We start from the raw sequence: 22,353 nt of genomic DNA, 5'->3' as shown, positions 1-22,353 counted from the left end.
ATGTGCCTGAAAGTCCTCGGTTGTTGGCAACACGGTCTGGCTATTGGGTCGCCAACGTTGATCTAAATCGGAGGTTGTAAAATACGTATTTGATTGAAGGGGTCCGAAAGTTGTTTTCCGAGGTTTTGTGAGTTTTGGATGTTGAAGTGGGAGGGCTGAGTGAGTGATTGCTTGATATTTGGTCAGTAAGGTAAGCTGTACCGTAATCTACAGAGGGACCTTAGTTCGCGGGCGTGTTGGTGAGCAAACTCGTTGACCTCCATGAACAGGCGTCCACGCGGTTTCCACTTCTGTTCGGGGCACCCATCCAATGTGCCAGGGGGTGGGGGTCAACTCACCCGGGCTGGAGGTGCACGCGTGAGCGTAATTCTTTAGCGTGACGTGGTTCCCTCATCTCAGACCCGAGTACGACGTGCATGCAATACACCGCCCTCAAATGCATCGTCCCCAAAAGAACAAAAGTTTGGTCCTCGGCGAGCACCCTGCCCGGAACGAACTCGAAATAAAATATACGCGTTTAGGTCTTAGCTCTATCCGATATGTATTTTTTCGGGTTGAGCCTGCTTTCAAGCATCATGGCGGCCGTTTCTGCTCACGCAGTTTTTGTAGCCACCATTGTTGGGGCTTGTGCACAAGGCGGTGACAAGACTCGTTCCGGGAACAAGAGTTGTCTTATGACGAATTCAGCAGCTACAGGCTGGGAAGAGCTGAGGACGCGGCGGCATGCTGTAGCTACACATGCCCACGCCGACAAGCCGTCTGCAATTGTCGCTGAGACAGTTGAATTAGTAATACGGCGCTGACGTGCGCGTGGCTCTCCTGTTGATTGTATCGACCGCGGTCGCGTAGTAACACCTACATGCGCGTAAACAACGTGTTATGACGCAAAGGCCTTTTTTCATCTCTGGTACTGGGCGGGGCTAGTGTTTTGTGCCGGCACTGGTACCTGCGAAACAAGGGAGCACGAAGGGGCATTTAGCCACCAGTTAGTTTGGCCACCACTTCGGGGACAACGAACGAAGGTTGCGCTTGGCCTCGTTTACGCTATGTTCAACCCTACGAGCGCGACGCGGAGCATTGATATCGCTTATTCCCGCTTACTTCCTGAAATTATTGCGAGACGATAAAGGCGATTGGAGCGAGCCATACGCTACACAAACATGAATACAGAAGGCCAGCGTGTATATAGCCCAAAAGCGGCTATAGATAAGCTGACCTCCTCTCCGTTACTCCGTACTAGCGTCCGCTGTGCATTCTGCGCAGCTACTGCGCTCTGCACTGGCACTCCCAGCAGCCGCTGTGCTAGCCGTTTTATGTAGCTCCGACGTAGTGGCCGTGTTGGGTAGACGACGATCAATGGTCAAGTGGAGCACGGTAGCAGACGATGCACTTGCAGTGCTCCCGCCTGCATGCAATGCCACACATTGACGCCTCCAGGCGTTGCCTAGCAACGCTCTGTCTTGCTCGCGGGGCATTCTATTCACCTACGACCTTGAGGGGTAGACGCAAGGTGAAGCACCTGGTGCCCTCGCGTCAGAACACCCCGTTTGGGTTAAAAGCAGCGTCGAATGGAGGCGAGATAAAAGCAAAACAGAAACAAACGGTTCAAAAGTCGGGTATCAAGTTTCACGACTGTATATGAGCCGCGTTTTAAAAATCCTAGGAGAGTCAACAAATTGTTACTTCACTTTTTTTCTCCTTGCGCCGTCGGCCGTATTTCGAGCCATGCTCGGTCCCTCATACGCCGGATTTTGATCATTTTCACAGATTTTCGCATTAATAGCGGCTTCGCATCTCTACAGCAACCCTTCTTTCTCATTTTAATATGAAAACGGTCTTTAGATGCCCATACTGGTTTCGGCGTGGCTTTCTGGCTGCCTGGCCTCGAAACAGACCGCGCAGGTAGCCTGTAAAGGGTGCACCACTGCAGACGAGAAATTACTGCGGTGAAGCATTAATGAGAGGGACTTTTTTAGATACCTTCATGGGTTTGGGCGGGGGCTTCTGGCCTCGGAACAGTCCGCTTGCATGCGGGAAAATTGAATCATACGAGTATGCACGTAGTACGGTAGCGCGATCACTGGCGCCAGAACCGCCCTACACTCGGTTATAGTGCCACAGTGTCACAAAAAAGAGTCGTAGGCTTTGTCTACGTTGAGAAGCGCCGCCTGTAATTTCCTTCTCTCCAGGCATCGGGTGAGCTGTCGCCACGCATTGGGTGAGGACAAATAAGTTGTTTCCCAAGCGTCGCCTTTGCTGAAAATTATTCCGGAGTTGATGAAGTAGTACTGTCCGCTCCGCATATATACAAGCTTTTTAATCTTCGCCGGAGTACTTGGGTCAGAATTTTATGCATGACCCAGCTCACTGTGATTGGTCTCTACGCCGAAAAATTGTTCCCTTCCCAACGTCATCTCACGAGAATAGCATGAGACCAAAGCACCCATCCCGAGGCATCTCCCGCGTCTCCACCATGTCACTAAGCATTCTCCTCAAAGCTGTAGGCTCTGATTTGTGCCCGTGCATTTTTAAAAGGGACTGAGGAAACCCGCTCAGTCCTGTCACTGTACCTACGTGCGTCTGGGTAATTGTGTTTCCGCATACCCACCATTCAATCCAGCCAGCCACTCGTGTGCATCCGTTTGTTCTGCCTCGGATTCCGACTCCACCGTCGCTCCCCCACCAAGTTACACCATTGCTTTAAATTGTAGCACCGTACTTTGTTCGGTTTGTCCTGTCCATCTACCTGACGCTCCACCAGCTCTTCGGTACTTGACACCAGCCTCTTTTCAAACTTAGTCCCCACACAGCTAGAAAAGAGACTCCCTCCCCCTGCGTCCTTTTCTTGAGCCGACCACCCTCCAAACAACACGAGACGAGGGCGTTGCCAGACCATGGTCTTCCGTACCGTGGTTCAGGGATTTATACATCCCCTCCAAAACCCCCCTAACACCCCCAAGGAGCAAGGAGGTTTTTGACCCCCCCCCCCCCCCCCCCCCCCAAATTCTGGATAAACCCCTGCCGTGGTTCACCGCCGAATTCAGAGCGAGAAAAAGATTGAGAAGTTGTTGGAACGAGAGGGCCGCAGTACAGCGGCTACGTTGGAAAACAACGGCTTGGTCCGTCGTGTAACTCCACCTCCAGCTGCGGTGTGGCCCTGAATTGGTGCAGTGCACCTGTGGGGCTCGGCGTGGCTGCTGAACGTGAGCGTGGCGGGCCGCGAGTGCTGGCGGTCGCCCTCCGAGGCGGCCGGGGAGGCGCCCTGCTCGGGCGGCGCCTGCGTGCTCGAGCCCGGCGCGGCGTCGTTCGCGTGCCGCTGCTGCCCGGGGCTGTCGGGCCGCTACTGCGAGGAGCGCGACGGCTGCTTCCACAGGCCCTGCCTCAACCAGGGCTTCTGCGTCGACATCGCCGAGGGACTGGCCGGATCCCTCTTCCAGTGCCTCTGCCCCCACGGTAAGAGTTTGCTGAAGACAGCCCGCACGGGGAGCTTGGCGGCCCAAGTGGGCCGAGATTTCCTCCGGTGTTTGAGCCATTTGCCCGAAGAAGGTCTTGTTGCCCAAAGCTCGCGACACCGTCGGCCACTTACTCTGCACGTCTAATCATGACGGAAGCTTTGCGCGCTCAGCTTGTACATTGCTTGAACTGACCATGCTGGAAGGAGCCATTACAGCTCAACAGGCAACAGAGCTTCGACCAAATTGTGTGGACCAGTCGGCAATTATCATCGCTTGCAGGTTTCCGCGGCCGACGCTGTGAGGAGAAACTCGGAGCGTGTGAACTGCGACCCTGCCCGCCAGGCACCCACTGCGTGCAGCTCTCGGACGGCACCAACCGCAGTTGCGTAGCAGGTATGTGCCAAGTGCGCCTGCAGCCATTTTTATTTACTTCGCGATGAGGCCCGGCGTTTTTAGAATAGCCGAATTTTTAGTGAGCACCGGCGCAGCAATTGGTTCTGGAGGCTACGCCAGTTTTAAATCGAACCGACATGTTCGCTCAATTAAAGAAAAAAACATGCTCAAGGGTCCCACCCAAATCCAGATTGTGTGGACACCAGGCCATTCTTCCCTCGAGAAAAACGAGGCGGCACACGCCGCTTCCCGCGCTCTTACATTCCGGGCGTTTTCGTCGACGGAAGATGACCTTTCCGAACCCTCCATCTATCCCCCGGTCCCTCCCCGATACACTGAAATCTTATGTCATTATCGCCAACTGCGGCTTCAATACCCTCCTCCGCACCCATCCCTCAGCACACAGGCGGCTCGCATTTGGCGTCGACTGCAGACCAACACATTTTACAACGCCACGATACTCCACTACATCTCTCCCTCCACTTACCCCTACAACTGCCCTTCTTGCTCCGTCCCAAACACTACCTACCACCTGGTCTGGGAATGCCTCCCTTCCCCATCCCCTGAGCAGTTTGAGCGCGAGCTGGCCAGCTCACGGTGCGAGGACCAAGAACGCCTCATCGCTCGCGCCCAAGCAGCTGCGCTAGCTCGCGGCTATCTGGACTAAGAAAGCCACCCACTTTTATGCTCAATAAACGTTTTCCAATCCAATCCAATTGCACAAAAATCGGCAGAACTAAGCATCGCAGAGGTTTTTCTTTTTTTGAGAAAAAACAGTGCCACCTGGGCAAATTTTAGTACAAATGTTTACCGTCTTAATCGGGCGACTGCGAGGTACAGTCTTTGTCAAAATTAAGTATAGGCCACGGCGACCGTGGCCGGAGCAGGAGCGCGACACAGCAGGGGCTCTGCGGTTGACGCTGTCAGCTGCATGGTTGCTCGGCTAAAGGTGGCGAGGGGAACTTTCGCTCTTGCTTTCGTAGTGTGGCTGACGCGAAATGCCTGCACTGAAGTGAAGTGCCTTCTCTGAGAAACGGGCCACGCGCTGCTCTTATGGCGCCGTAACAAAGTAATGTAGCCACACTGTAGCACAACAGGTGCTTATAGCCAACAGCAGCACTTACTCCGCGAAGGCAGCACCTCTGGCGCGTCACTTTCAAATTGCAGTTAACGGCAATTTATAGGCGATCACACTTTAATACAGCGCCCTTCAGGCCAGGCCTATACGACGGCACCTGGGGCATTTCGCCCGCATTGTGGGAACGTGATGCAGCCAGCTCTCGCTGTCAAATCTTTTCGCGACAGCTCTCGCTGTCGCATTCTTTTTTGCGGCAGTGAAACAAGTGGCCTTTATGTCTGAATTATTTGTCTCGGGCACTCGTTTGCAAGTTTAGCAAAAGCACTCTATGCATTCCTTACACAGGGCGATTAATCTCTGCAGAGGCGTCCACCACTCCGTCTACTACAGTACAGCAGCCACTGCAAGGGCAAACGCAGCAACCGGACCTACAAGAACAACACCCTGGCACTGTGGAGCACTTACAGCAACAGGCAGTTACAGCGTCAGATCAACAACCAGGACAAGACAAACCCGACCCTAGCAACGAACAACGCCTCCAGCCACAGTCCGAGCAACAGGAGCAGGCTGCGGGCATGAGCACCAACAGCACCGGCACCAACACCAGCACTATTGCAACAGCGGAGGCGGCGGGCAGCACGGCGGGAAACACGAGCGCGTGCAGCGCCCATCCTTGCGTGCACGGCAATTGCGAGGACTTGCCGGCGACTGCGGCGTCCGGGGCCGGCGGCTTCCGCTGCTACTGCCTGCCCGGCTACGGAGGGGACCTGTGCGAGTTCGAGTACGACGAGTGCGACTCTGGGCCGTGCGCGCACAACGCCCACTGCGAGGACCTGGTGGCCGGCTTCCGTTGCCACTGCAGCCCCGGCTACGTCGGCCGCCGCTGCGAGCTCAGGCTCGACTTCACGCAAGGGCAGACACAGCAGCCAGAGCCGCCGCAGCAACAAGCTGGCCCGCTGGAGCAGCTGCAGAAACAGGCGGTCACAGCGTCCAGGCAGCCCCAACCGAACGAGTACGGCAACCAGCAGAGCCAACGGCCAGAGGCTGGCCAACAGGAGCGGGCTGTCAGTACCATCACGTATCGCACCAGCACCATCCCCACCCCCACGGCGTCAGCGGAGCTGAGCAGCCCCGTGGGAAACGTGAGTGCTTGTGGCGCCCGTCCCTGCGTGCACGGCAAGTGCGAAGACCTGCCTGCGTCCGCGGCGGGCGGGGCCGGCGGCTTCCGCTGCTACTGCCTGCCGGGCTACGGCGGCGACCTGTGCGAGTTCGAGTACGACGAGTGCGACTCCGGGCCCTGCGCGCACGGCTCCCAGTGCGAGGACCTGGTGGCCGGCTTCCGCTGCCACTGCGGCCCCGGCTACGCGGGGCGACGCTGCGAGGTCAAGGTGGATCTGTGCCGGCCCAACCCGTGCCCGCCGCCCGCGCAGTGCCTCGACCGGGGAAACAACTACTCCTGCCTCTGCAGGCCCGGATACGAAGGTGAGTGTTTGCCGGAAAGACTTCGACGACGGTGGGTGTAATGACATCGGTATCAAAGGGACACTGAAGTCAAAATACAAGTTGCTCTAGTTCAAAAGATTAGCTCACCAAGAACATGAATATAGCAGTCTTACGCGTAGCTTTTTTTTTTTAAATAAAGTATAAAATAGCGAAAACGGGAATACAGGTGCCGCCGCCACTGGCTATACCGTGAAACTTGTACTGGAAGTGCTTAAATCGTCTGGATTGCGAAAAGTCTTTCCTGGCTACCGCTGGATGGGCTACTCGCCCATACTTGAGGCGGCAGTGCCGCTTTTCGAGGAAGCATGCGAGCTACGCATGTACGGTTGGTCCCATGCCAACAGTCGCGGGGCCTCAAGAGGAGAATGTTTTTTTTTAAAGACGATCGTCTTTCTTAGGCTACTTAGCAGAAATTTTGGTCTGTCTGTATGTCTGTCTGTGACTCGATACAGTCACCCGGCCAAAGTGAAACAGAAGCTGCGCAATTGTCTTATAACCCAGAGCCCAATCTAAACGTCTAAGTCCGGTGTCAATGTTCATACTTGTCAACATTGTTGAACAAGAACAGGACATTACGCAAATACAAGACAGAAAATCAATACATAAGCGTTTTGTAGTCTTCCTTTATGAAAAAGTTCACGGATGCTTGGTTTTTGGCATAAATGGCAAATAAAATATTACATCAACTGTAGAAAACCGTCGCCTGCTGTTGCCCGCGCTACTATAGTTCCTGGTAGTCAGTAGTATTAACACTATGCCTGACGGCATTTAAGAAATCAAACGGCAACAGCAACCAAAGGTTCCACTATAGATAGGTTCCACGTTCCGCTTGAAACGCTCGTGGAGTAGGGCAACGTGGTTCTATAAACGTTGTAGTAGGGTGTCTCGATTCACGCGCGCCTCCGCCGTTCGGCAGCGCTGTCATCGCGGCACCCGACTTGGAGCAGTGGAACGCGGTAATTTTAAATTGACTTGAGCAAACCTCTAGCGTGTTATCTTGGGAGGGACGAGACGGGAGAGGAACAGCATGAGAGGTGAGCGGAGAGAGAAGGGAGGCATGGCTAGGATGCCAGTCGACTATCGTCTTTCATCGACATTTGTAACGAAAGGAGCAGATACGCAGCCATTTTTCAACAAAGCGTCAATACTGATCACGTACGGGTCCCATGACGGACACCTTGCTTAGTGGTCCGGAGCTGCAGAGGACGTGGGAGTTTGGGAAAGCGCAACGTTATTGACCGAAGCTGACCAAGCCGCTCAGTTCGTGGTAGCGTTGTATTCAGTTGCTATACATCCCCGCTGCCTCGCGTGCTTTCGGTTTATCGTGACGCTTAAGTCACGTTTGATCAGCGTCTGATTAGCAATTTCTCAGCAATTTAAGCATCTTTCGGCACCGAATCAGCGCTAAAACGGCCATAAGAAGGTAAGACGTTCGTTTTAAACCAACTTGCTGGTTGCCATGTGTCCCTTTAGCTTTCTGGTCTGATAGAGCACAGAACTGGCTAGGTTTGACCCGAAAGCGTGCAGTAGGGCTGTGCTCAGGCCCATTTACAAGCACCTTTTCGTCTGGAATCAGCCGCCACATCTTCAGGCCACGTCAAATGCTCGGATATCATTTTACAGTAATCTCGGAACAGTACTAAGAGATAGGAAACAAAATCACCTCATCTGTAACCCTTCGGAGGCCGTCTCGGGCGCACATAAAATTGCAACTTTCAAGGCGTAGCTTTGCGCATTTCGAGATCTCCCCGTCCAATTCAGACACTAAAAGCAGTTGTGAGGACATTCGTTGGTTGGGCTCAGCTTTCGAAGCCCGTGCTAAAACCCATACAACCTCGGTGGATCAGCACGGAATGGTTTCACAATGCGGGCTATGGCCAGTTTTGATTCCCGACTTTGTAGTCGACCGCCCTCCTGTTGTGTCGGCGAAGGAACGACAGACATGACAACAGCCCAGGCTCCTGTTTTCCGTCACTTCTCTAAATCTACTGGTCGCTGCCTTGGCGCAAATGATCAGTTTCCGAAGGAAGGCGATGTCACGCTGCCGTCTTCCAGCCAAAGGCGCTAGCGCTGCATTCTTTTCCCGCGTTTCGCTGCACGGCTTTACGGCCCGCGACGAGAAGGGAGCCGTTCTTGACCCAGCTGTTGAAAAGAGGCCGGAGACGGTTGCTCCCAAGGGCGGCCTCGGCCCTCGCCGCGCTCAACGGCGCCGGCGACCGATACGCACACGATAAAGACCGCAAACGACCGCGCTCGCAGGGGTGGGTGCCGCCGCCCCGTGACGACAGCGGTGGTGACAGCGGCGCACCTTGCGGCGCACCGGGCAGCCGCGCTGTCTTCAGGTGCGCGCGCGGAAATCACTCGTGCAGTTAGCTGTACCTTTCTCTTGCGGCTGCTTTTCAAACGGCCGCCTCCTTCGACGCAGACGGAACAGAACTTCTTTCCACTGACCTGACCCGATTCAGAGAGAGAGAGAGAGAGAGCGAGAGCGAGAGAGAGAGAGAGAGAGAGAGAGAGAGAGAGAGAGAGAGAGAGAGAGAGAGAGAGAGAGAGAGAGAGAGAGAGAGAGAGAGAGAGAGAGAGAGAGAGAGAGACATCTTTAGTGAGCCATTTAAATGTAGCTCTTAGGCGCTAGATGGGGTGGTTCCTTCTTCTCGGATACCGAATTCCAGGGCCTCCTGACCCCTGGTGATCAGTGTTAGCTGGTCTTCCAAGGTGGGGCTGGACAGCAAGATCTCCCATCACTCGGTAAGGGTATTATTGGGTAGGGGGAGGGCTGGGGTGAACGTTCTAGAGAAATTGCACTCTCCTATGATATGTCGGAGTGTACCAGGTTGTTTGCAAAACTTGCATTCATTTACGTGTCTCTCTGGATACATTCTGTTTTGGGGGTATGGATGCGGGAAAGATCCGGTCTATATCTGCATATAAATGGCTTGCTGGGTTCTGCTAAATGAGTGGTATCATTTGGGGAAGCGTTTTCTGCCTGCCCTGTTGTGATTTATTGTATCTTTGTAGCTCGTGATGGGTTGTTGCTCTGCCCCCTCAGCCCGGAGGTTGATTTATCGGCCTGTTGGTGGGAAAATTCATTGGCCTCCACCCCTAGCTGAGTGAGCAGGTTTTCATACTAGCTCTGTCTTATGATGTGGAGGCGTTGTCTTTTTTTAGGATTCTCAGCGCCGCTAGAGACGCCCATCCTTTCCTGGAGTTTCTGTATGCCTTCTGGGAGTCCGTGATTATTTTCCTTGTTCCAGGTTGGGTTAGAGCAGTGGATATATCGCTGTTTCTTCTGCCTTCTCTGGGGAGGGTGACGCAATAGACGCACACGTGACTAGTTTGTCAAATTTTCGTGACTGCGATCGTGGCCTTCGTTGAAAACTTTGGCAGCGAGACATCCGTATATACGATTCAGTCTTCTTCCAGAGTTTTGGCTGGGGCTTTCGCTATGGCCGCTCCGTCCCTCGTTGAGGTACAGTTTCGTATTCCGAGGTAGCGGTTTGCTTTCAATTCATCATCATCATCATCATCACCAGCCTATCTACGCCCACTGCAGGGCAAAGGCCTCTCCCATTATTCTCCAATTACCTCGGTCCTGTGCCAAATGTGACCAATTTATCCCCGAAAACTTCTTGATCTCATCTGCCCATGTAACTTTCTGCCGCCCCCTGCAACGCTTGCATTCTCTAGGGATCCACTCTGTTACCCTTAACGACCACCGGTTATCTTGCCTTCGCATTACATGCCCTGCCCACGTCCATTTCTTCTTCTTAATTTCTACTAATATGTCTTTAACACCAGTTTGCTCCCTGACCCACTCCGCTCTCTTCTTGTCCCTTAATGTTACACCTATCATTTTCCGCTCCATTGCCCGCTGAGTCGTTCTCAATTTAAGTTGAACCCTCTTAGTGAGCCTCCAAGTTTCTGCCCCGTAGGTGAGTACTGGTAAGATGCAGCTGTCATACACTTTCTTCTTCAGCGGCAATGGTAGGCTGCTATTCCTTATATGAGAATGCCTGCCATTAGCACCCCACCCCATTCTGATCCTTCTATTTATCTCTGCCTCATGGTTGCGATCTGGGGTCACAACTTGACCTAAGTAGATATATTCGCTTACCACGTCCACTGCCTCGCCACCTATCTCAAACCGCTGTGCTGTCCCGAGGTTATTGATCATTACTTTAGTTTTCTGCATATTAATTTTCAGGCCCACGGTTCTACTCTGTTCGTCCAGTGCGGAAAGCATGCTTTGCAATTCGTCCCCCGAGTTACTTAGCAAGGCAACGTCATCAGCAAATCTGAGGTTACTGAGGTATTCTCCATTAACCCTTACTCCCACCTGTTCCCAATCCAATGTTCTGAATACTTCTTGTAAACATGCTGTGAATAACATTGGAGAGATTGTGTCTCCTTGTCTGACACCCTTCCTTACAGGTATTTTACTGCTCTCCCTATGGAGGATGATGGTAGCTCCCATTGTAGATATCCTCTAGTATTCTTACATAATGCTCATCTACCCCCTGGTTCCGTAATGCCTGAATGAATGCTATGGTTTCGACCGAGTCAAATGCTTTCTCATAATCTATGAAGGCTATATATAGGGGTTCAGTATACTCAGCGCACTTCTCTATCACCTGATTGATCGTGTGAATATGGTCCATTGTTGAATAACCTTTACGGAACCCTGCTTGTTCTTTATGTTGACTGAAATCTAAGGTTGCAGAAATTCGGTTAGCGATTACCTTGGTAAATACCTTGTAGACGACTGACAGTAAGCTGATCGGCCTGTAATTTTTCAGGTCCTTCATGTCGCCTTTCTTATGGATTAGGATGATGTTCGCGTTCTTCCAAGATTCCGGTACCATTGCGGTCATTAGGCATTGCGTATACAGGTTTGTATCTGATCCTCACCAGGTGCTTTGCCCCCTTTCATTTCTTTCATAGCCTTCCTTACTTCTTCGGTCGTTACTGGTGGGATGTCTATCTCCTCTGAACTACTGTCTCGTTCCGCATTATCCTGGATGTCCCGGCTACTGTACAGATCCCTATAGAACTCCTCGGCCACTGTGACTATTTTATCCCTATTTGTGATGACATTGCCTTGCTTATCCTTAAGTGCATACATCTGATTTTTCCCCACGCCAAGACGTCTCTTCACTGCTTTCAGGCTACCTCCGTTCTTTACAGCGTATTCGATCCTCTCCATATTATACTTCCGTATGTCAGCTGTCTTACGCTTATTGATTAACTTCGAGAGCTCCGCTAGTTCTCTTCTGTCAACTGCGGTAGAGATTGTCATGGTTTGCTTTCAATTACTTCGGCCCAATTCTTGGGTATGAGGCCCTTCCTTTGAGGATACGCTTCCTGCCATCGTATTTTGGCTAGGACAATTCATCCTGCTTTGGTTTGACCGAGGCTGACTCTTTGGCTGGATACGTGGGCGTCCACCAGTTCATTTACTGTGTTGTGTTTAGCCAATCTCAAGAGCTTCTCGGCGGTTGAGTGGACTGGGATGCCCAAAGCCAGTTTTGCGGCTTTCCTGATGATTGCGTCTAGTTGTTCCCTGTCACTCTTTAGTAGTTGAAGGTATGGGGCTGAGTATATTATTCTTGACGTCACGAAGGCTTGGACTAGCTTCAGGGCACCTTCTTCTTTCAATCCCCTTCTTACCATTTGAGACTCTTCTGATCATGTTCATGATCTGTTCTGATGTGGTCTTGAGTTTGCGTATGGCTGCCTCGGCCTTGCCATTTTTTTGTATGAGCCTCTTCTGATCATGTTCATGATCTGTTCTGATGTGGTCTTGAGTTTGCGTATGGCTGCCTCGGCCTTGCCATTTTTTTGTATGAGCAGGCCTAGAATCCGGACTTGGGGTGTTGGGTTGATGTTGGTGTCGTCTATGACGATTCTTATCTCTTTTTTTTTCATCCTTATTCTGTCTTGGCCTTATTATCAGTAACGCGGATTTTTGCGGTGAGTAGCTTAAGCCACATGACCTTGCAAAATCGTGGACCGTTTCTGCTGCTTTTTGGAGGGTCTCCTCCATCCAGCCTTCCGATCCCGTTTGCGTACAGTGCATGGCATATCCCTTCTATGTTCTCGAGCATGGCCATAAGGGGGAGGAGGGCCAGGTTAAAGAGCATGGGAGAGAGGACTAACTCTTGCGGGGTGCCCCTGTCGCCCAACGCTATCGGCTGTGACTTCTCCCCGATTTCGATGATTGCCGTCCGGTTGCTGAGAAAGTCTTTAATATACCAATAAGTCCTTGCTCCGCATCCCGTTTTGCGTAGTTTGCGAAGTATGCTCTCGTGGGTGACGTGAGGCACCTCGGAATAACGCCGCGGAGGCGGTGTAGCTCCCTGCCTTGCGATGCTCTTTACGCACGGTGCAGCGAAAATATCTCTCTGCGTACCTATGTCACAAAAATGGTTCAGGTAGTGCCTTTCATATAACAAATAGCATGATATAGTGAAAATAGAGAAAACATTCTATGCTCGGTTTTACGTTAGCATCGCCGCTGGCGTCCCTCACGGCGCTGTTGGCCCTCAGCTGACCCTGCGTCAGTAAAATCAATAATCATCAACATCCCTCACAAGACTAACTTGGCCGGCAAAGTGCTATAGCTGTAACAACGGGTACTGTCGGTACTTCGCATTTATGCATACAAGGTATCCGCTCGTTTTCAATACAAAGAATAAAAGGAAAAAGCGCTTAAAAAGATGGGGAACAGAGGACGAAGACGAAATTGTACATTTGATAAAGCATCGAAGACACATTCAAATGTTTTCAGATTTTGGGGGTTTAACGAGCCGAAGCTGCCCCTGGGCTATGAGGCGCGCCGTGGTGGAGGGCTCCGGGTTAATTTTGACCACCTGAATATCTCCAACCTGTGCCGAAATCTCGTCACACGGGCGTTCTCGGTTTTCGCCTCCACCCGAAAAACAGCCACCGCGGCTGGGATCGCACCCACGTCGTTGGGCTCAGCAGCACAATGCCTTATATAGGCACTGAGCCACCGAGGCGGGTCACCGAAGACACAAAGTAAAATTTCAACGTAGTATTAAAATGCTTAAAACCCATAAAGGTAGTATTTCAGTTAGGAAGAATTTCAACAATTATTCATTCTAACGTGCAAGAAGGCTGCAGTAAAATCATGCGTTGAGACTTGCAGACACGTCATCACGAAAGTTACCTTGGAGATTTACATTCAAAGTGGACCGACAATTTGGCCCAAATTCCTGCCATCAACCAGCTGATTGGGAAATCTGCCAACTATAACAACTACAATTATGATTATAAACAAGTGATTAATTTAGTGGGGAACGGCAATCATTAAACATTTTGATAGCAAGGAGGTTCGGCGACTGATAGAGGCAGAGTACTAACTTGGCTAGTTGAGATTTTGGCGCACGTTAAAGATTCCCAGGTGGTCAAAATTAGTCTAGCTACCAGGTTTGGCAGCGTATATTTGTTCTGGGGGCAGTCTTCGCAATTTGCCTGCTCATAGAAAAGTTGACCACCCCGACAGGCTACCGGTGAGAAGGTAAGGACTTACTCCGCTCCGTTCCGCAATCCTCTTGTTGCTCCCGCCGAGCATCTTTGTGTGTGATGGAGAGAGAGAGAGAGAGAGAGAGAGAGAGAGAGAGAGAGAGAGAGAGAGAGAGAGAGAGAGAGAGAGAGAGACTTTTCATGTTAACCAAAGAGGTTAGCCCTGCTAGCGGCAGTGCTGATTGGGGTGAATGAAGTGGGGTGAATGTTTACAGCACAGACACTTGAAATATTTCGCTTTTGATTAGAGGGGTGCGGCGCTTCGTGCACATCTTATTGCGAGTTTTTCTCGACAAGTAGTCTTAACTTGTGCCACCAGCACACTCGGTCTAACCAACCATTTCCGCTGTATTGTCAAACCTAAGACAAACCCTGCCAAAGAATCTCCACCGTCACGACCCCCAGTCCGTAATTTATACGAATTCTGCCTGGCGACGCGTTACAAAAAATCCGTTGCAAAAGCGAAAAAAGTTTTTGTACAAATGCTGTCCCTTAACCCAAACGTCGTAACTTACACTTTTCGAAAGCATCTATTTCGGTATCTCCCATTTTGCCGTACTGAGCATGGACGGCAGATGATGAGGTATGCCTTACCGAGACTGCTAAATGATTTCATTTCAGACGATTCGCGCTATACGAGAAGTTCCTGTGACATTTCTTTTACTGTTTTGAAACTGCCACTTGTTATGACGATTTTGTTTTCATAGATATTGCTTTTGTGCATTGCTATATATTATGCTATATTATGTTCTATTTCTTGGTTGACTCAGATCATTTATAAGTGCCTAAGTAGTGTGTAATGAGTGTATAGGTGTCATTTTATAAAGGCAGTGTTTTTAACCAATCTGTTTTACCAATGGAATGCGTGAAGCCTCTTTCACATGAAGCGCCTGTTTTGCTGAGAGTGCGAGATGTGCCCCTAATTGATGTATGCCTTGTACCCAAGGGGGGCTCGGGTTCCTTCAAGTGAAAGCTGTTCACTTTTTGCCCTAGCCTGCCCGCATCACTGCGATGCAAATAAAACTGATTTGATTTGATACCACGACAGCATTCCCGTGAAATACACAGCGCCGGATCACAACTCGTCCGTCAGCACAAGGTGCGGAGGCAGGACAGGCACGTGCACACAGTCTGCACAGTAGAATGGTTCATCCTCGTGAGGAGTGCCTCCATAATCAATTTCATCGAGCGGGTGAGCGATGGGTCATGCAGAGCTTGTCGTCGACTCCTAACGTGAGCTACGAGTGGGTGACTTATCAGGGCTCCCCTGTGGAAACGTATATGTGCCAGTTCCGCGGTGCTGATCAGAAAGCGGCGAGCGAAGCAGTGGCGGCACGCTGTGTTCGTTTTATCTTCGTATCTCTGTGCCGCTGACACAAAGCACCGCAGTGAGAGGGGCAATGCCCCGCCAGTCGCGAAACGAGGCAGGGAGACGGGAGGGAGGAAGTAGCACGACTGATATCATCGTTCCTCTATAAATCAGAAAATCATGTCAATAGCGACGCCAAAGAATTCGCTGGGAGCCTCTCAAACGGTAAGACAAAAGCACAGACCCGTAGCAAAGATGCATCGCTGCTTGAGAACCTTCCAAGCGGTGTGTTCGAGATTCTCACAATGTCGCCCGTGGCCTTGAGGCTATTCACTGTGGCGCCCAACCCTGAAAGCCCTAGTGGAGGTCTATGAAGTTCACAATGCGTCGCACCCGCGCAGGTCCCGGCTGCACGCAGCGCTACGACCCGTGCTTCCCGAACCCGTGCCAAAATGGCGGCTCATGCTGGCCCAGCCTGGACTCCTTCTACTGCTCCTGCGCGCGGGGATTCATCGGGGACACATGCGAGGCGACTCGGCAGCCGCCCACCGCGGACGCCAGGACGCAGAGTAAGTACATAGTGCTCTCGATGTGAGTGGAATGGCTCGCAGTGGCCTCGTTCTCCGGCTTCCTGGTACGCCCACCGGAGCAGCCCTCCTCCCGATTTTGTCAAGAGCTACCGTAGATGGGCCAGCGGTCGTTCGATTCAGCGTTCAGGCAGCAACGTCGATGAGGACGCGGCGGCCGCGTGCACACCGCACCAATTACGTGCACCGCGCAGGTCGTCCGGCGGACCAGCTGCACAACATCTACATCGCGGCGGCCACCCTGGCCGGCGCCTGCCTCATCGTGCTGGCGGTGGTGACCGTGTGCCACTGCCGCGTGCACCACAGCTATCGGGGATGCGTGCGACGCCTCGGACGCTCCTGCGCCCAGCTCAAGCAGCGCACGCTGTACGGCCCGTTCTCTCTCTCTCTCTCTCTCTCTCTCTCTCTCTCTCTCTCTCTCTCTCTCTCTCTCTCTCTCTCTCTCTCTCTCTCTCTCTCTCTCTTGCACGCACACACACGCACACACACACACACGCGCACACAAATTGCGTTCGCAAAAGCGCCCACCACGAACGCGAGGCCAGTAGGAGAGGTCCACCCGCGGTACCCGTTGATGGCGTCGCCTGGCACTATATATCTCTGCGTGCTCACTTTTCCTGTGCAGACGTCAGACGATGCCGCACCCTTAGTGCGCTTGGCCTTTATTTGCGTATTAGAAAGATGCAGACAAGACACTAAAAATAACTAAGGCGTCCGGGAAATCGTACAACTCCGTTTTGAACCCGTAGCGATGCCTGTACAAGAAAAATAACTGTCTATGCCTGGTAAAAACGGAAGTGCCTCGGGGTTGAATTCAGTCTCTATCATGTTCGGTCGAGGAATCCGCATGCCCGAGGATGGCTGCTCTGCCATGTTCAGCGAACTAAGCCGTACAGACCACATGTGTGTGCCGCGTGCGAGAAACTCCACTTTGTGTGTGTGTGCGCGCGTGCACGCGTGCGTGCGTGTGTGTGTGTGTTGTGTGTGTGCGTGTGCGTGCGCGCGCGTGTCCTAGCCGTTCCTATGGGCCTCTGGTATTGACGAAGCTGCAATTCAGGACAAAAGAGAAATCGCTGAAATAATGCCAGGGGCCACAAGCGCATTTTGAGGAGTGCAAAATGGCGCCGGCGTGCGTAGCTTGGTCCTCGTTTCGTGCCTGAATTCTTTTCCTCAAGGCGCTCACTGAAATAAGAGCTTGTATCAGTTGTGTGCACGGGCGGCAGGGAGCTCGTCCTGAGTGTATCTTGGCTTCTCCCCAGCGAAGACCCAGACAAATCCTGGCTGAACCCGGATGGCAGCGTTTCTGAGGGAAGCGCCGAGTGGACGCCCGCTGCTGCTGGCCCACAGGTTCCGCTCATCCGCTGAGCCACGGCTGCTGGGCCGCCGCCGCCATTGCTTCTTCGGCCGCCGCTGCAGCCCGAGCCGCACATGGGAACCTCCCCCCTGGCGCCGCTACGCACGGTGCAACCGCGCACGTCGCGGCCCGGTCGCACGGCACGTCACGGCTGTCCAGCTGGCTGCGGATTGCGGGAGGGGATGCCAAATACGCGCTCACCAAAAGCTATAGCCGTCGTTAATTTAAGAACGGTGCTTCGAGCTCATCCGCACTGCGTCATTTATTAGCGCGTCACAAGTCGATTGTTGCCATTGTTCGACCACTTTGGTTTCCTAGTCCACGTGACACTACAGTCATCCATGACAAAAAAACAGTCGATACTGAGTGTATGCAGCCTATAGATGCGCCTGCTGCCGATCAAGAAGGTTCGTTGAGGCAGAAAAGTACCTTTCTTTACATCAAACTCCATCCTGGTTGAGGCTTTGGTCCAATTTCTTTACGACCAGAACCGATCCGCTCAATTGCCCACTTAACGCAGTGGATTCGGCGTAACCACATAAAGATGAAGAGAGCAGCAAAATCAGCATCGCGGATAGAAATGTGCCACACCCACGCTTATTTATTTATTTATTTATTTATTTATTTATTTATTTATTTTATAGAGTTGACGGCACAATTTCAATCGCACCGCGAGGATAGCATTTCTTATATCGTGTGATGGTCTGATGTCTTCAAGCGCTGCTACGACACACGTTCTCTGTCCGTATCCGGCGATCGATTCGAACAGCGTGTGTAGCACCCCTATCGAGCGATACTTTACAAACAGCACTAATAGAAAAACCAGATTTGCTGAAATGACGGGCCCCTTTAAGCTAGTACAAATAGTACGGGCTATGTATGCTTTGTTATAAAGTTAGCACGGGGAACACAACCAGAGAGCATTCATCTAGCGTAGTTTGCGGCATCATCGCTATGACAAATCCTTGCATGCTGTCAACTCTCGTGCTACTCCAAAGTCCAAAACCAGGAGGCGACGACGACAGCGCCTGCGAGGAAAGAAATAACCTCTAGGCCAAAAAAGTTGCCGGCAAGGCTCTCCGCTCGTATAGCCACTAAAGCTCTAGCTGCATAGATAATGGGTCCCAAACGATGAGCCAACCAACTTGAACGCACCGGAAGTAAGTATTGAAAAGGAAGCCTTTCGAAAGGGGTACGAACAGCCTGTTCCATTCGTTCGCCGAGCCGCACGACGTTCCGCGGTGGAGGCCCGTCCGTCCGACCATCGCTCAGGGACCCGCCGCTCGCCAAGCGTCATGTTCGGTTGCCGCCCAATCACGAATTAGCGGTCCGCGCAGCAAGCTCCTTTTGATGGTCACTCGAGTACAGCGACCGGCACTCGAACAGCGCCGCAAAGGTCGCGACCACGCGGCAAGATGCACAGGGTGGACCAGCGCTCCAATAATGGCGCCGCAAGCCACCCGAGCCGACGTTTCCGTCACTTGTACGGAACGGAATCAATCGTGGCCGGCGAGTATTAATTGTTTATCGCACACGATTCTGCTCTTTGTGCACGGGGGATGCTTAGGTCGTGGCACGTCATTTGTCCAGCTGTCCTGAAGACATCCTGAGGCGTTGCTCCAGAGGACTCATTCACTGGATTTCGTGGCTGTACAACTTCCTGAGCAGATGGAGCTCGGCGAAAGTAAACGAGTCTCTGTCCGCGTCATGTAGCAGTAGTGCCACTTTATTTAACACTGGGTTCAGGGTAGGGGGTGGCGGGCGACGTCCAGGGCTCTGGCCGTGACGGTTTGCGTGCTTTTGAATGGGGCCCTTGATATAAAACCTTCGAATACACGATTCGGGCTGAGCCATGGATGGTCACTGCCCACTGGACGCGCACAAATCTTCCAGCAGGAAATAACCAGGTGTCGAGTAATTTCGGTGAGCAACACGCGGTGTCATATACGTTTGACTGAAGATACATTACTATGGTCCTCGGGATTGCTGGTAAAATATCAGGGTGGCATGTCACTGGCCTGCAATAGTAGAGCAGCTTCCATGGCGAGATGCCTCAATCTGTGGAGGTCATCATCCGTACGTTGATCCAATTGTGATCTGCGCGTGCTTGGCTACTTCTGGCACGCAATGGGAAGGCGCGCCTCCAGCAGCAGTTTACGTGCCGGCAAAACGGCTGGGAGCCGCAGCGAGCGACGTGTCCCTGTGCATCTTGCCTCGAGGCCCCGACCAGGGTCGCGACACTCCGCGGCAGAAGCGCGCATACGGGGCACTGCTCCGAGCAAAGTATGAATCTCGTCCACGTATCTGTAGCGTTTGCACTAGTCGTGGTAACCACCGCTATCTCTAACCGTCCCCACAAGCAAACATGCGTGGCTGTACGCACAATGCGGCTCGGTGTGTCTGTGTGTGTCTCTCTCTTGTTCGGCCTCTGTTTAACAATAAAACGGCCCGTGTACAGAAAACCTTCTGCGTGCCGGCGTCGTTCCTTCGCTATATACACCTGCCACCAAAAGACCGTTTTCAGGTACAATACGAAACGACCTTAGGCAAGGGCGTCCGCCGCGTGCCCTCCGGGGAAGGGAATCATTAGCCGAACGAATTGATACAATCTAGAGAAGCTGAGTGTCTACAACGTAAAGTTACCTTTTTATGACACGTGCCTATTTTCCAAAGGGATCGAGCAACCACTGCGGACACTGTAGGGACAGCTGCCGCGAAGCAAACACTTTAATTATTCAGGGGTGAGGGCAATGGTTTTGGGTATGTATCACTTTTCTAGGACAACAGCAGCAACTCAGATGTATACCGAATCAATCATAACGTTTTGATTTGAGGCCTTACAATGTCAACCGGTACCCACATCTTGTCGAAAACCGAGTTTTTCCTATGGTACCCTCCCTCCCCCCCCCCCCCCCCTCCAAAAAAAAAAAAGAATTACGGCGTGCCAAGCAGCGTCGTGCTCATTGTACGTGGGTTCAAGGTCGGGCCGTCGCATGCCCACGTCGTTCCCTCCCTCTGCTGCGCAAACGTTTTATAAACTGGAAAATAGGGCAGGTTTCACAAATGAGGCTCTACGGAAGAGGCTTTAAGAATTTCACTCGGAGCCGGTAAAAGTGGGCTAATAGAGCTGCCCCACCAAAAAGTGTGAATCCAAGCTTATTATTTAAAACGGTGCAATGGGCGTCCTGTTGTCCGGTTAGAAAAAATGAGGAGGCAGCACAGCTGTTGACAACTGACGCCGCCAAGTAACGCATGTGCTGTTATTGTCTGCGTTGACGCAATGACTTGAAAATTTCATTAAATTTTTTGAACTTCCCCATGGGACAGGCTGCGGATGTCGTAGAACGGACTGCATGTTTTCCTTTCTAGGCTGCACGGGCGCCGACGGCACGACTCCTCACAAGATACGGATAGAGCTAATACGCCTTTAAAGGTGTCGTGAAGAGAAAGTGCATTTGTCTTTGCTTAATTTTGCCTGCTTGAACGACCTTTTAAGAACCTAAATAAGACATATTTTCACAATTCATCGCTTCTGGAATTTAGGAGGCGCCTTTTAAATTCTCGTTTTGAGGCGCATCGCAAGCGACCATGCGCGCGTCGTCGGTCGACAGCGCAACTAACAGTGACGTCACGTCAAGTACATTCGAGAGTTCAACGCGCTCAACGTTCTTTGTGTAAATTGTTCCGCAAAGCTGCAAACCAGATATTAATAAAATAAAGTCCTTTATTCGTTGCCAAAAAGTTTTCTATCCACGTGAGCGGTGCCGTGACCGCTTCAGTTGTCTGGCAACCATTGCAGCAGAACTCAGATCTACTGGCTGTTTGTACAGTTTGTAGCCAGTTTCCCTGCTGAATATAACGTTGTTTTGCCGAATTCTCTTCGGAATCTTACATTTTTTGTATGGAAGGTCACAAAACCGATCAAGCAAAAAGAAGCGACCCGTGTGCGATTCCAACTTGCGGCCTCCGGGCCAGCCCAACGTTTCGGCCAGCCTAGTTGAGCGTCTACAATACAGCCGATGAACTAATAGAGGCCCACAGGCTCAATCAGCTATCGCGACTGTCGGCATCCCCTCCTCCTCCTCATCATCATCATCAGCCTATCTACGCCCACTGCAGGGCAAAGGCCTCTCCCATTATTCTCCAATTACCTCGGTCCTGTGCCAACTGTGACCAATTTATCCCCGCAAACTTCTTGATCTCTCATTACTAAACAGCGCAACAAAAACACGGACTTTAGCTGAGGTACACAGGGCGAGCGCTGCTCGTCCTGTGTACCTCAGCTAAAGTCCGTGTTTTGTTGCGCTGTTTAGTAATGATGGATAACCAATTCGCCCAATACTGCACTTCGTTCTTGATCTCATCTGCCCATCTAACTTTCTGCCGCCCCCTGCAACGCTTGCCTTCTCTAGGGATCCACTCTGTTACCCTTAATGACCAGCGGTTATCTTGCCTTCGCACTACATGCCCTGCCCACGTCCATTTCTTTTTCTTAATCTCTACTAATATGTCCTTAACACGTGTTTGTTCCCTGACCCACTCCGCTCTCTTCTTGTCCCTTAATGTTACACCTATCATTTTCCGCTCCATTGCACGCTGAGTCGTTCTCAATTTAAGTTGAACCCTCTTAGTGAGCCTCCAGGTTTCTGCCCCGTAGGTGAGTAGCGGTAAGATGCAGCTGTCATACACTTTCTTCTTCAGCGACAATGGTAGGCTGCTATTCATTATCTGAGAATGTCTGCCATATGCACCCCACCCCATTCTTATCCTTCTAATTATCTCTGCCTCATGGTTGGGATCTGGGGTCACAACTTGGCCTAAGTAGATATATTCGCTTACCACTTCCACTGCCTCGCCACCTATCTCAAACCGCTGTGCTGTCCCGAGGTTATTGATCATTACTTTAGTTTTCTGCATATTAATTTTCAGGCCCACGGTTCTACTCTGTTCGTCCAGTGCGGAAAGCATGCTTTGCAATTCGTCCCCCGAGTTACTTAGCAAGGCAACGTCATCAGCAAATCTGAGGTTACTGAGGTATTCTCCATTAACCTTTACTCCCACCTGTTCCCAATCCAACGTTCTTAATATTTCTTGTAAACATGCTGTGAATAACATTGGAGAGATTGTGT

At 51.7% G+C, this 22,353-nt stretch overlaps 1 protein-coding gene across 3 annotated transcripts in view; it reads left to right on the top strand.

Annotated features, from left to right (window-relative positions):
* The window catches only part of LOC144170612 (uncharacterized), a 31,037-nt gene extending 11,350 nt beyond the window's left edge, over positions 1–19,687 (top strand). Inside the window, exons 5-10 of one of the 3 annotated variants that reach the window (XM_077700514.1) lie at positions 3,172–3,453; positions 3,735–3,848; positions 5,290–6,408; positions 15,685–15,852; positions 16,065–16,236; positions 17,130–19,687. In XM_077700514.1, the coding sequence (XP_077556640.1) occupies positions 3,172–3,453; positions 3,735–3,848; positions 5,290–6,408; positions 15,685–15,852; positions 16,065–16,236; positions 17,130–17,235 (1,961 nt within the window). In that variant the 3' untranslated portion in view covers positions 17,236–19,687. Of the gene's footprint in view, positions 1–3,171; positions 3,454–3,734; positions 3,849–5,271; positions 6,409–15,684; positions 15,853–16,064; positions 16,237–17,129 lie in introns of all 3 variants that reach the window. The other 2 variants (XM_077700515.1, XM_077700513.1) reach the window with 2 other exon arrangements.
* The last annotated feature ends 2,666 nt before the right edge of the window (positions 19,688–22,353 follow it).

This window comes from Haemaphysalis longicornis, unplaced genomic scaffold, assembly GCF_048455015.1.
Source record: "Haemaphysalis longicornis isolate Haplotype H1 unplaced genomic scaffold, Haemaphysalis longicornis Haplotype H1 scaffold_2, whole genome shotgun sequence".
Taxonomy (NCBI): domain Eukaryota; kingdom Metazoa; phylum Arthropoda; class Arachnida; order Ixodida; family Ixodidae; genus Haemaphysalis; species Haemaphysalis longicornis.
The sequence above is the reverse complement of the archived record's forward strand: the minus strand, read 5'-3'. Positions and strand labels throughout refer to the sequence as shown.